This window comes from Bos indicus x Bos taurus, chromosome 8 (genome assembly GCF_003369695.1).
Source record: "Bos indicus x Bos taurus breed Angus x Brahman F1 hybrid chromosome 8, Bos_hybrid_MaternalHap_v2.0, whole genome shotgun sequence".
Taxonomy (NCBI): domain Eukaryota; kingdom Metazoa; phylum Chordata; class Mammalia; order Artiodactyla; family Bovidae; genus Bos; species Bos indicus x Bos taurus.
The window spans coordinates 24,943,565-24,957,692 of NC_040083.1; the positions used below are offsets into that span (position 1 = coordinate 24,943,565).

Consider the following 14,128-nt stretch of genomic DNA (forward strand, 5'->3'; position numbering starts at 1 on the left):
AGTTTTAAACATAGACAAGAGAACTTAAGGGAAAGAACACAAAGCTGATAATGCATAGCAAATGACTGTAAATTCTTCATAGGAAGGGACATTTGGGAACCCAATTAGAGAGGTGTTTATACAGGTTAGAGCTGCATTGGCTGGAACTGATGAAACATGAGCAGTAAGTGTCACAAGGAGGCGGAGGAAAGGTAGTCTGTCCAGCACCAGCTCTACAGAAGTACTGGTGCTGAGGCCATTTTTGAGGCCAAAAATGAGGCCATTTTTATCCTTACCATCTTCATCTTTCAAGATCTCCACCCTCTCTTGAGAGCAGGGATGGGGGAAGTTGGGAGGGCCGTGGGTTAATTGACAAAGTTGCTACCTGTAAGGGTGGTCTGAATGGGGGCTGGAGGCATGAGCGTGCCATTCTTCTGGAAGAGTCATAGATAATCTTTAAGGACCAAGGGAAGGCTGGTGTTCATCACTGCAGTTCCTCTGTAAGGCCCATGTGATGTTCTCTGTTAATGACAAGGGATGGCATGCAGGCTTTTCCTTGGCTTCCAATATCTCCCACACTTTCATCTTGTCCCCTCAGGTTTCACCCTCCCCTTTCAGGCCCTGACCTCCTACTGAGAAGGCAAGGAGCAGCTTCAACTTCCCTGTTTTTAAGCATGATGGGTAAGCTTTGCTCCCCTCTGGATCTCCCGCTTTGACTTTTTAGAGCTGGGGTTGGCAAACTTTCTCTGTAAAAAGTCTTAACAGTAAATATTTTAGCTTTCATGGGCCAAGAGGCAAAATCAGGAATATTTCCACAAATTTTTGGACAAAATCCAAAACTTAATTTGTAGATGCAGAAACTCAGTTTTATAGTTTAGTGGGTCATGTTAGTTTCATGGGTCATGTAATATTTTTTCGATTTTTCTCAAACATTAAAAAATGGAGGGACTTCCCTGGTGATCCAGTGGCTAAGATTCTGCACTCCAATGCAGGGAACCTGGCTTCGACCCCTGGTCAGGGAATTAGATCCCACATGCCGCAAGTAAGAGTTCATATGCTGCAACTAAGACCCAGCACAGTGAAATGAGTATGAAAATATGTAACTATTTAAATATATATATATATGTATAAACATTCTTTGTTTGCTGGCCATACAAAGACATGTAGCTGGCTGAATTTGGCCCGTTGGCAATAGTTTGCTGACCTCTATTCTGGAGCTTTACATGGAAGAAAAAAATCCAAACAAACTCTGAAGTCTTCTGCAGTCTAAAATGCCTCTGACTTACTAATGCAGTCTTTCACAAAAACTAATGAAGGTTACTTTCATGGTAGTCCAGTGGCTAAGACTCTGCACTCCCAATGCAGGGGGCCTGGATTCGACCCCTGGTCAAGGTATTAGATCCCATATGCTGCAACTAAGTGTTCGTAGGCCACAATTAAAAAATTGCACATGCTGGAGTTGAAGATCCCACATGCTGAAATGAAGATGGAAGATCCCATGTGCTGCAACTAACACCCAGTGAAGCCAAACAAGTAAATAAATACATAACTATTATAAAAAACATAAAAACGTTTCTTGGTTTGCTGGTCATACAAAGACAGGTGACGGGCTGAATTCGGCCTGTTGGAAATAGTTTGCTGACCTCTATTCTGGAGGTTTGGGGCTTCCCAGGTAGCGTTAGTGGTAAAGAACCTGCCTGCCAATGCAAGAGACATAAGAGACATGGGTTCGATCCCTTGGTTGGGAAAATCCCCTGGAGGAAGGCATAGCAACCCACTCCAGTATTTTTGCCCGGAGAATCCCATGGACAGAGGAGCCCGGTGGGCTACAGTCCACAGGGTTGCAAAGTGTTGGACATGACTGAAGCAACTTAGCACACACATTCTAGACACTTACATGAAAGAAAAAAAATCCAAAAACACTCAAGTCTTCTGCAGTCTAAAATGCCTCTGACTTACTGAAGCAGTCTTTCACAAAAACTAATGGTGGTGGTGGTGGGGCCTCCCTGGTGGTCCCATGGCTAAGACTGTGCTCCTGGTGTAGGGGGCCTGAGTTCCACCCCTGGTCAGGGACTAGATCCAACATGCCACAGCTAAGAGTTCTCACCCACAACAGCGTCAAAGATGCCAAGTGCCCCCAACCGAGACCCAGTGCAGCCAAACAAACAACCAAACCAAACCCAAACATCTAATGCAAGAGTTAGGAAGTGTGGGGAAGATAAAGCATGGGATTGTCAATACTTGAAGCTCTCATGTCTCCTAACTGGAAAAGCATGTTTCTTTCCACAGCAGCTGCTAGAGCAGTGCCTCTGTAGCTTGCTTCTGATCCAAATCACTAGGCTTCTTGTTGAAACTAGGGTCCCAGATTAAAAAGTTTGATGCCAGTGGCTTCTGGGCAGGATCTGTAGTGGTTCTCAGGGTGAGGATAGCTGAAGAAACACTATACCAGGGGCTGACTGGTTATAGAGAGGGCAAAATAATCTCTCAAACTGTGCTTCTCAAAGTGTGGTCCCTGGCCTAGCAGCATCTGTGTGGCTCAGATCTTGTTAGGCCCACCCCAGACCTATTGCTAGGAGAAATATCAATAACCTCAGATATTCAGATGACACCACCCTTATGGCAGAAAGTGAAGAAGAACTAAAGGGCCTCTTGGTGAAAGTGAAAGAGGAGAGTGAAAAAGTTGGCTTAAAACTCAACATTCAGAAAACTAAGATCATGGCATCTGGTCCCATCACTTCATGGAAAATAGATGGGGAAACAATTTTGGGGGCTCCAAAATCACTGCAAATGGTGCCTGCAGCCATGAAATTAAAAGACATTGGCTCCTGAAGAAAAGTTATGACCAACCTAGACAGTATATTAAAAAGCAGAGACATTACTTTGCCAACAAAGGTCCATCTAGTCAACGCTATGTAGTCATGTATGGATGTGGGAGTTGGACTATAAAGAAAGCTGAGTGCCGAAGAATTGATGCTTTCGCACTGTGGGGTTGAAGAAGACTCTTGAGAGTCTCTTGGACTGCAAGGAGATCCAATCAGTCTATCCGAAAGGAAATCAGTCCTGAATATTCATTGGAAGGACTGATGCTGAAGCTGAAACTCCCATACTTTGGGCACCTAAAGCGAATAACTGACTCATTTGAAAAAACCCTGATGCTGGGAAAGATTAAAGGTGGGAGGAGAAGGGGATGACAGAGGATGAGATGGTTAGATGGCATCACTGACTCAATGGACATGAGTTTGAGTAAACGCCGGGAGTTGGTGATGGACAGGGAGGCCTGGCGTGCTGTAGTCCATGAGGTTGCAAAGAGTCAGACACGACTGAGCCACTCAACTGAACTGAGACCTACTGAATCAGAAACTTGGGGGTGGCTTGGGCAATCTGGCTTTCAAGCCAGGTGATTCTGATGCAGGCTCAAACTTGAGGACCACGGCCCAGCATCATTACTAGCACCTGGGGGAATGACTGAGCACCCAGTGAGCAGTTAAGCCCCTGGCGCCCTGTAACTGCTTTGTTCTCATAGAGCAAGGTCTATGGGGGGAGCTGCAGGCATGATTTCCACAAGAAAGATCTGGAAATGGTGTTTTAGTCCAGTCTTCTGGAAATCAGTGGGTGGGTGCCTTTCTATACCCAGGGGCACCATAGGTTCTAGAGATAAAAAATGCCACCTAGTGTGATGACAGTGGGGTTTTCAGCTTTTTTTGTCCACGTGAGCAGGCTGCTTGAGGACTTGTACACCCAGGAACTTTCCAAAGTCCTCATGTCCTTCGCTTTCCCTGGGATTTCAACAAGGCCCAGTGGGGGACCTTGGTCCTGGACCCGCCAGATAAGCCGCGGGAAGCTTCCTGACCTCACAAACGCAGGTGCTTGTGCCCTCACTGCCACCCACAGGTGTATCTCATGACCCGGGTGATGTCACAGAGGCCCCGCGGGCCGGGCTGCGGGCTTGTGCGTGGGTGGGGCGGGCAGAGGCCTGGGCTGCGCGCGCAGGGGGAGGTCGCCCGGCCCGCGCGGTCCACGCTCGGTGCTGCTCCCGTGCGAGGCCCGCTCAGGGAAGGAAACGCAAGACCGGACTTGGCAAAAGGGCCGCTTACGTTTTCTTTGGGGTTAGCATTCAGAAAATCTGCCAAGGCCCTCGAAACTTGGCGCGCTCCCCGAGGCAGTCGGGGTCTTGGCGGCGGCGGCGGCGGCGGCGGATGCTCGGCGAGGACTCCCAGGCCTCAGGATGGCCCCGACGAAGGGGAAATGCGTCTGTGAACTGTGCTCCTGCGGGTAAGGCTGCCGCGCGCCCAGGGCCCGCGAGCCTGGGTTTTCAGACTCCGAAAGTCAGTGAGACCTGACCCTGGGCTCCGGTGGCACCACGGTGGATGCGTCCTCTTGGTGTCATTTAGACTGGCGTGTTGCCAACTAGCAGTTACCGCGGCCGCGTTGAGTTAGTCCCAGCGACGGTGGCTGGGCCTTAGGGCGTCTCTGTGGTCCTTCCACGCAGAACTGCAGGGAGGCTGAAAGTGGGCACAGATACGTAGTTTGCGCGCACCCCACTGCAGCCCAGGGCGTGTTGGGCGAGGTCAGAAAACCTCTGGCCAGGTCGGGCCAAGTCTTGCATCTTTTGTTGGTTTGCTTTTGGAAGAGTCTGTGATGGGGAAGAGGAATCCTTTCATGTAACTGGAGTTTCTCACTCAGAGACATCGTCGCTACTTAGAAGTGTAAGGTATTTCTAAAATTCGTGTCCACAGTGGTGTAGAGTTGAACAAGAATAAGGAAAAGAAGCTATTTTTTCACTGTTCTCTCCTGGCCATTGCCTTTATTTATTTATTTTTTAAATTAAAAAAAATATTTTAATGGGAGGCTAATTACTTTACAATATTGTATTGGTTTATGCCATACATCAACATGAATCCACCACGGATGTACACGTGTTCCCAATCCTGAATCCCCCTCCCCCATCCCTCCCCTTACCATCCCTCTGGGTCATCCCAGTGCATCAGCCCCAACCATTCCTGTATCCTGCATCGAACCTGGACTGGCGATTTCTTATATGATATTATACATGTTTTAATACCATTCTCCCAAATCATCCCCCCTCTCCCTCTCCCAGAGTCCAAAAGACTGTTCTATACATCTGTGTCTCTTTTGCTGTCTTGCATACAGGGTTATCGTTACCATCTTTATAAATTCCATATATATGCATTAGTATACTGTATTGGTGTTTTTCTTTCTGGCTACTTCACTCTGTATAATCGGCTCCAGTTTCATCCACCTCATTAGAACTGATTCAAATGTATTCTTTTTAATGGCTGAGTAATACTCCATTGTGTATATGTACCACAGCTTTCTTATCCATTCATCTGCTGATGGACATCTAGGTTGCTTCCATCTAACCCGTCTTCTCCAGGATTCTCTAAGGTTTCAATGAAAAAGTGTGTGTGAGACTTCTGTTAATGGATTGTGCTGGAAATGTGTTATCATGTTGGAAGCTGCAATAGGTGTTTGCCAGCTATGTTACATGAATATTGAAAATGGCATCCGGAGTGGGGAGATTTAAAGGGGACCCTAGAAACTGGGTGAGCAGCCTTACACATCTCGGGCGTCGGTGGGTGGTTCTCAACCTGGGCTGCTCGCAAGAGTCACCTGGGGAGCTTAAAACAATAGTGGTTGCCCAGGCTGTTAAATCACCAGCAGTCTTTGGGCGATTTTCCCATTTGCCAGGATTGGGAACCACTGAGCTAGATCAAGTAGAAGCATGGGTCTTGTTTTTAAGCTTTGTTAGGCAGATCCAGAGCAGTGTTGTAATCTGGGGCTAAGTTTCCACACTAGTGAGGGAAAACCTCTACGACACCCTCTCCTGGGGCCCTTCACATACCCTCTCATCTTCTCTTAAGATACTGAGTTATTCAGGTAGGACTGGGGCTTAATTTGTTCTCTTGTGGCTGTTGGGATTGAAATATCTGATGCAATCTCCATCTTTGTACAGTATCCATTCCCATTAGGAAGGCAGGACTGTTCATTTAAGAGGTGCAGAGGATATGCAGAGAGAAGTCTCTGTCCTAATTCTGTAGTAGGGGATATTCCTTCTCTGTTTCTCTTCTGTCCCTGAATATAGCTTATTTCCCATCAGGATGCAGAGTCTATCTGTGGGTCTCTTCTTTCCTTCCTCTTCCTGTACCTACCCTTCCACTCGGATTTCAGTCAGGGGTCTCTGGTTTGACTCTCACATCCATCAGCCTTTCTCTTCTTTTAGTCTCATTTCAGCCCTCAAATTGCTTGTTGGGCCATCTCTTTATTTCATCAACCTCAGCTTTAACCAGTCGGCATGATCCCTCTCTCCTAGTATCTGCCCCATTAATGTTGCCTTAGATGGTCCATTTACACTGGTTTTATTTATTTGTTTAATTTAATTTTTACTGCTGTATAGTTGATTTACAGTATTGTTTCTGTTGTACAGCAGAGTTAATCAGTTATACATATATCCACTCTTTTTAGATCCTTTTCCCATATAGTGCATTACAGAGTATTAGGTAGAGTTCCCTGTGGTATACAGTAGATTCTTATTATCTACTTTACGTGTAGTAGTGTGTATATGTCAACCCCAATCTCCTCTTTCCTCCTTGGGAACCATAAGTATGCTTTCTGTGTTTGTGACGCTGTTCCCATTTTGTGACTACATTCATTTGTACCACTTTTTAAAGATTCCGCATATAAGCAATATCATGATACTTGTCTCTGCTTGGCTGACTTCACTCAGTATGACAGTCTCTAGGTCCATTCATGTTGCCGCACATGTCCTTCTTTTATGGCTGAGTCACGTTCTGTTGTACCTGTGCACCACATCTTCTTTATCCACTCCTCTGTTGACGGGCATTCAGGTTGCCTCCATGTCCTGGCTGTTGTAAGTAGTGCTGCAGTGAACACTGAGGTACACATATCTTTCTGAATCATGGTTTTCTTCAGACATTTGCCCAGGAGTGGAGTTGCTGGATGACAAGGTAGCTCTATTTTTAGTTTTTTAAGGCACCTCCATACTGTTCTCCATAGCAACCACACCAATGTACGTTCTCATCAATAGTGTAGGAGGTTTCCCTTTTCTCTGCACCCTCTCCAACATTTATTGTTTCTAGATTTTTTTTGATAATGGCCATTCTGACTGGTGTGAGATGATTCCTCATTGTAGTTTTGATTCGTACTTCCCTAATAATTAATGATATTGAGCATCTTTTCATGTGCTTTTTGGCCACCTGTGTGTCTTCTTTAGAGAAATGTCTATTTAGATCTTCCTATTTTTTGATTGGATGTTTGTTTTTTTGATATTGAACTGCGTACGCTATTTGTAATTTTGGCAATTAATCCCTTGTTGGTCACTTCATTTGCAATTATTTTCTCGCCTTTTGTGGGTTGTCTTTTTTTATATATGGTTTCCTCTGCTGTGCAAAAAGTTTTTGAGTTTAATTAAGTTCTTGTTTATTTTAATTTTCTTTTTTTTTTTTTTTTAATTTTATTTTATTTTATTTTTTTTATTCTTCCAATTTTATTTTATTTTTAAACTTTACATAATTGTATTAGTTTTGCCAAATATCAAAATGAATCCACCACAGGTATACATGTGTTCCCCATCCCGAACCCTCCTCCCTCCTCCCTCCCCATACCATCCCTCTGGGCCGTCCCAGTGCACCAGCCCCAAGCATATTACTCTAAAAGGTGGATCAAAAAAGATCTTGCTGTGATTTTTGTCAGTGTTCGGCCTATGTTTTCTTCTAGGAATCTTATGGTTTCTTGCATTTAGGTCTTTAATCCATTTTGAGTTGTGTGTGTGTATAGTGTTAGAGTGTTCTGATTTCATTCTTCTACATGTAACTGTCCAGTTTTCCTAGCATCACTTATTGAAGAAACTCTCTTTTCTCCATTGTATGTTCTTGTCTCCTCCATCATAGATTGGGGACCATAGGTGCGTGGGTTTATCACTGGACTTTCTATCCGATTCCATTGATCTATAGTTCTGTTTTTTGTGCCAGTACCATACTGTTTTGAGGCACCTTTATAGTATAGTCTGAAGTCAGGGAGCCTGATTCCTCCAGCTCCATTTTTCTTAAGTTTGCTTTGGCTATTTGGGGTCTTTTGTATTTTCATACATATTGTAAACATTTTTGTTCTAATTCTGTGGAAAATGCTATCGTTAATTTGATAGGGATTGCATTGCATCTGTGCATTACTTTGGGTGGTATTGTCATTTTGACAATATTGATTCTTTTAGTCGAAGAGCATGGTATCCCTGTTTGTGTCATCTTTGATTTCTTTCATTTTATAGTTTTCTGAGTACAAGTCTTTTGCCTCCTTAGGTAGGTTTATCCCTAGATATTTTATTCTTTCTGATGTCATGGTAAATGGGATTGTTTCCTTAATTCCTCTTTCTGATCTTTCGTTGTCAGTGTATAGGGATGCAAGAGATTTCTGTGTATTAATTTTGTATTCTGCAACATTACCAAATTCATTGATGAGCTCTAGCAATTTTCTGGTAACATCTTTAATATTTTCTATGTCTAGTGTCATGTCATCTGCAAATAGTGACAGTTTTACGTCTCCAATTTGGATTCCTTTTATTTTTATTTGTTTGTCTCTGATTGCCATGACTAGGATTTTCAAAACTATGTTGAATAAAAGTGATAAGAGAGGACATTCTTGTCTTGTTATCTCGGGTTTAAAAACTTGACCCATCTCTTCCACCGTCCCCAGCATCTAACCATCTTTAAAGTTTTGAGCCTTCCTCCTTTACAGGCTATATTGGTCCCTTCCTTTTAAATCTCATTGTTTTCCCCTTGGGTCTCTAATGTTTAAGTTTGGAAATGGGTCCTTACGTACCTTTCCAGTTCTGTCTATGATCCCCTTCCATGAAACCGCTCCTTACACTGGATTGGGCTTCCTGTCCTCCCCTAAGCAGACCCTGTGGCTTCCTGTCTCTGTCCCCTTGCCTTTGCTGCCCTCCTTTGTAAGTATCTGAGTCCCTTCTCTGCTCCACGACCTTTTAAGGCCCTGTGTCAGTTGCACGTCTTGCTAACCCAACCCTGTAGCTCCCCATCAGAGAGGGACCCCATTTTATGTTAATGGTTCTCGTTACCTGCCTGCATGCTTTCTCCCCTCTTTGTATATTCTTGGAAAGCAGAGCCCATGTTTTCTATTTGTGTGTGTGCTGTATAATATTAACACACTATTCTCTGTTGAGCAGTCAAAACGTATCTTTTTGAATAAATAGATGGATTTTGTTTGTCAAGGTGATAGGCTGGAATGGATTAGGGAGGCGAGCTCTGCTGTCTCCTAGATTAGCTACTAGTCACGTGTGGCAACTTCATCTAAAGTATTTAAAGTTAAATGAAAGTGTCAGTTCTTCAGTCATGTACTCAGTTGTGTGTGTAGTGTCATTCGAAATACTCAGTAGCTACATGTGTGCAGTTCTATTGCACAGTACAACCAGGGAACATTTCCAGCATTGCAGGGTTATATTGGGCATCACTGACCCAGAGTCTTATTATTTGGAAGTCTTTCTCCTCACCTCCAATTAAGCCTGTTCAGAAATGGGTAGGGAAGGAATGCAAGGAATTTCATAGGTGTTCTCTTAGCTATGGAAGTCAAACATTTTTTACTTTGCCAGCCTGAGGTTATGGGAAAAAGTGATGAGAAATCTAGCGGAAAAGCATGCGTGAAGATGAACCCTATGGTCAGATGAGACAACCTTTCAGTGGGAGAGGGGGGCCTTGATTCTGAGTGAGTCCACCTGGTCGCCTATGGCTTCAGTTCCCCCATGTTTTTAAAATTAGGAGGCCTGTGGGCCTGCCAGCCAGGGAGGGAAGCCCCTATCTCTTCTTTCCTCTTCTTTCAAAGACTTTGAGCAAATAGTTCTTTAATGTCCTTTCAACTTTGATTTTTGAACACTTTGTTGTTCTTGTTGGGGAGGCTCAGGATGTACATGAAGCCCTGAATGGGTAGACTTCCTCCCTGGATAGGTAGGCTTCTTCTGTGGGAGCCGCTGCCGCAGGCTAGAGGAATAGAACTCTTGGAGACAGTTCTTCCTTTTGGCCACAAGATGGCAGCCTTCTCCTGACCAACTCACTGCCAGATCAGCCTAAAAGGAAAACAATACCTTGTTCTGGGTTTTTCTTTTCTTTTTTTAAAAATAGATTTACCTTAAGTTTTCTAAAATGAGCAGTTACAGTTAGGACCCAGCAGAGCTCAGGAAGTGGTATACATTGAGGGGTAGATCACAGATGACAAAGAGAAGGTGTTCAGTTCAGTTGTTCATTCATGTCTGACTCTTTGTGGCCCCATGGACTGCAGCACACCAGGCTTTCCTGTCCATCACCAACTCCCAGAGCCTGCTCAAACTCATGTCCATCGAGTCAGTGATGCCATCCAACCATCTCATCCTCTGTCATCCCCTTCTCCTCCCATGTTCTATCTTTTCCAGCATCAGGATCTTTTCCAGTGAGTCAGTCCTTCGCATCAGGTGGCCAAAGTATTGGAGTTTCAGCTTCAGCATCAATCCTTCCAATGAATATTCAGGACTGATTTCCTTTAGAATGGACTGATTGGATCTCCTTGCAGTCCAAGGGACTCTCAAGAGTCTTCTCCAACACCACAGTTCAAAAGCATCAGTTCTTTGGCATTCAGCTTTTCTTATAGTCCAACTCTCACATCCCTACATGACTACTGAAAAAACCATCGCTTTGACTAAATGGACCTTTGTTGGCAAAGTAATGTCTCTGCTTTCTAATATGCTGCCTAGGCCAGTCATAACTTTCCTTCCAAGGAGCAAGCATCTTTTAATTTCATGGTTTCAGTCACCAGCGGCAGTGATTTTGGAGCCCATAAAAATAGTCTCTCAGTGTTTCCATTGTTTCCCCGTCTATTTTCCATGAAGTGATGGGACCAGATGCCATGATCTTAGTTTTCTGAATGTTGAGTTTTAAGCCAACTTTTTTATTCGCTTCTTTCTCTTTCATCAAGAGGCCCTTTAGTTTTCTTCTCTTTCTGCCATAAGGGTGGTGTCGTCTTCATATCTGAGATTATTGATATTTCTCCTGGCAATCTTGATTCCAGCTTGTGCTTCATCCAGTCCAGCATTTCTCATGATATACTCTGCATATAAGTTAAATAGGGTGACAATATACACCCTTGTCTTATTCCTTTCCCGATTTGGAACCAGTCTGTTGTTCCATGTCCAGTTCTAACTGTTGCTCCTTGACCTGCATACAGATTTCTCAGGAGGTAGGTCAGATGGTCTGGTATTCTCATCTCTTGAAGAATTTTCTGTAGTTGGTTGTGATCCACACAGTCAAAGGCTGTGGCGTAGTCAATAAAGCAGAAGTAGATGTTTTTCTGGAACTCTCATGCTTTTTCAATGATCCAGGAGGTGTTGCAGGTATTTAAATCTGGAGACTTCAACCCCTCATGAAACTTTTTAAAGAGCTTTGCTGGTTTTAAAAAACCAGACGCATTTACCTGAATTGAGCCCAAGGCTTTCTGTCCACAACAGTACCCCAAAATCTGGCAACCAAAAATCTGGCAATTGGTTTATTACCATAAAGTGTTATAATTTCTTTTTCAATACAGTCAATGCCAGATAACCAAACATATTCATGAGATGTAGAAATACAGCAAGGTAAGCATTTAAAAATTGTTTCTAACCATCTCATCACTTTTCTTGACACAACAGCTTCTTTGAAGTGTCTGAGCGTTCGAGTGTAGAGACCCTGCTTTTGTACATACTGAGATTGTCTGAATGTCCCCAGCCCTTCCTGATCCTGAAAAAAATGCCAGACTTTCATAGTCTTCAATATTAGACCACCATTTCTCTAGTGTTTTGAAAATTTAAAAATTTTAAAACCATTTTCTCATATATTATTACCTTTGTCTTGCAACACGGGGAACGTTGCTTAGTTTGGAAATTCGATTCCTTGATCTTAGCCTTCATTTTCCCTGGGGGTGTTTTCTGTTTACAGAGCTGTTCTTATCCCAGATGACTAAATTTGCAACTGGGACAGGTGGGGTGGGGGGGAAGGGCTGAGGATAAAATAAATTGTTAATCAGCCTTTTAAAGCTAGAAGGGATCTTAATGGTTCCCAGCTTTTATTTTACAGACAAGGAATTTGAAGCATTAATTTTAATATCCGAGAACATATTTTATTAAGATTAAGGGACAATTAGGTCAACAGTTAAATTTTATTCATCTTTTACTGTGTATCAGACTGCTAGATGTTACAATTCAGTCTGCCATCTGCCTTCAAGTCATACTGGGTCATTTTTGACTGTAGATGATAATGGGAGGGCTCCTGTCCAGTTGAGAAATATTACCTAATGTTAAAAAATAAAGTATAATTCTAAAAGCCTTTTAGTAAAGTAATATAAATAGCAAATCTCTCTCCTGAGATTAAGTTGTAGTAACACTATTTTTTCTGAAATTCTTGTTAAAAAAAATTGTGGTTAATCAAGGGATTGATCCAGCTTACTTTTATATCTGATTATTTTATGACTTGCAGTACACTGTTTTAAAGACTTCATGCAATCTTGCAGGAAATTCCAGGCCTGGGTAATGTATCATGAAATATTTATGTAGCATTGGTAGTATGTGCAGCATTTCATAAAAAAGGTAGTCCCATAGAGGACTTGCAAATTGCTGAAAAGGATGTGGATTTGGCCCTTGCACGGGGCTGGGGAGGAAGGTGATCTCAGGGGCAGCCATGTATCTGCAACTTAAATCAGTTATGTTAACCAGGGAGGAACTTGTTATTTTAATTTTGGAAAATATTTTCTTCACATTGGTGGAAATTTCCTTAACCTTAGATTTTATTTTCTTAGAGTCTCTGTTACAAATTAAGAGGAAGGGGAAAAAAAAATCGAGGAGTTGGTTTGATATTACATGTTTCAAGAAGAATTCTTGTTTTTAATTTAAATAAAATTGACTTCATAAATTCTTATTAAGAAAAAAAGACAAAGAGCAGCTTTTAATAGATGCTTGCTGGTGGCTTTTTATCTTTAACAGAATCCAGATAGAGAAGCCAAGTGGGGGGGCGGGGAACCTTTCACTTTAACATTGAATTATTTTTGTTGTAAACTTACGCGCTCAAATGTTATATCCTGTTTAAAAATAATGGTATTTTTGTGATATCGGAATTAGTGTTTGTTTGTAAATACCTTTAATCTTATAAAAAGAGTATAAGTCAATATGTATTATTAGTCAAATTTTAGATATTAGGAAATTGCAGAGTACAACTTTGTGGTAATTCAAATTACAGTAGTTAAAATGATCTACTTAGTCTTAGAGTTTCTAAGTGGATGAGTTTAGAGAAAGTGTGCTCCAATTCCGTCCTGCCCTGGATAGTTTTAGACACTGTTCCCTCCATCGATAACAAGTATCTCAGACTGGCCTTTACATGAGAAGGTTCATTTGAGGAAATGAAGTGTCTCATGGGGGGGGGGGTGGGAGTAGCTAAGCTACAAATGCACAGGATGAATGAGATGAGTGACGCGGGACTGCAGAGGTGGCACGGACCACTGGGAGGGCGTGCTCTAGGAGGGGAATTGCTTTCCTGGGGTGGTCAGGAGAGGCAGTGCCAGAGTCAGAGCGCCTGGTTTTGAACCCTGACTCGGCTGCTTTGTGGCTGTGGAAGCTTGTGCAAGTGGAATGTGCTCCGTTGTGTCCAACTCTTGGCGACCCCGTGGACTGTAGCCCACCAGGCTCCTCTGTCCATGGGATTCTCCAGGCAAGAATACTGGAGTGGGTTGCCATTTCCTCCTCCAGGGGATCTTCCTGACCCCGAGATCAAACCGGAGCCTCCTGTGTCTCCTGCGTTGCAGGCAGATTCTTTACCACTGAGCTGTCAGGGAAGCCTGTGCAAGTGGAAGACGGGGGTGAAAACTGTGCTTAACAGGCCTGGTGTGGTATGACGAGCTCTGAAGGAAAACGTTATGGTGGTGGGGGCATGTCCACACCAGGAGCCTAGACAGAGATGTGGAGACATCACACCCACACGGAGTGCTCAGGGGCCTGTCAGGGCCTCAGAACGGGAGCTCTCAGGGCAGAGAGAGCCGTTGATGGATTGGAACAGGCAAATAACAGATAAAACACTCTTCTCCCCCAAAGAAGTACTTAAAGGAGCAGCAT

At 43.4% G+C, this 14,128-nt stretch overlaps 1 protein-coding gene across 1 annotated transcript in view; it reads left to right on the plus strand.

The window, feature by feature from the left end:
• Positions 1 to 3,946: 3,946 nt before the first annotated feature.
• Positions 3,947 to 14,128, plus strand: part of SAXO1 (stabilizer of axonemal microtubules 1) — a 110,042-nt gene continuing 99,860 nt past the window's right edge. The window contains exon 1 of the mRNA XM_027550789.1: positions 3,947 to 4,251. Coding sequence (XP_027406590.1) covers positions 4,205 to 4,251 — 47 coding nt within the window. The 5' untranslated portion in view covers positions 3,947 to 4,204. The remainder of the gene's footprint in view (positions 4,252 to 14,128) is intronic.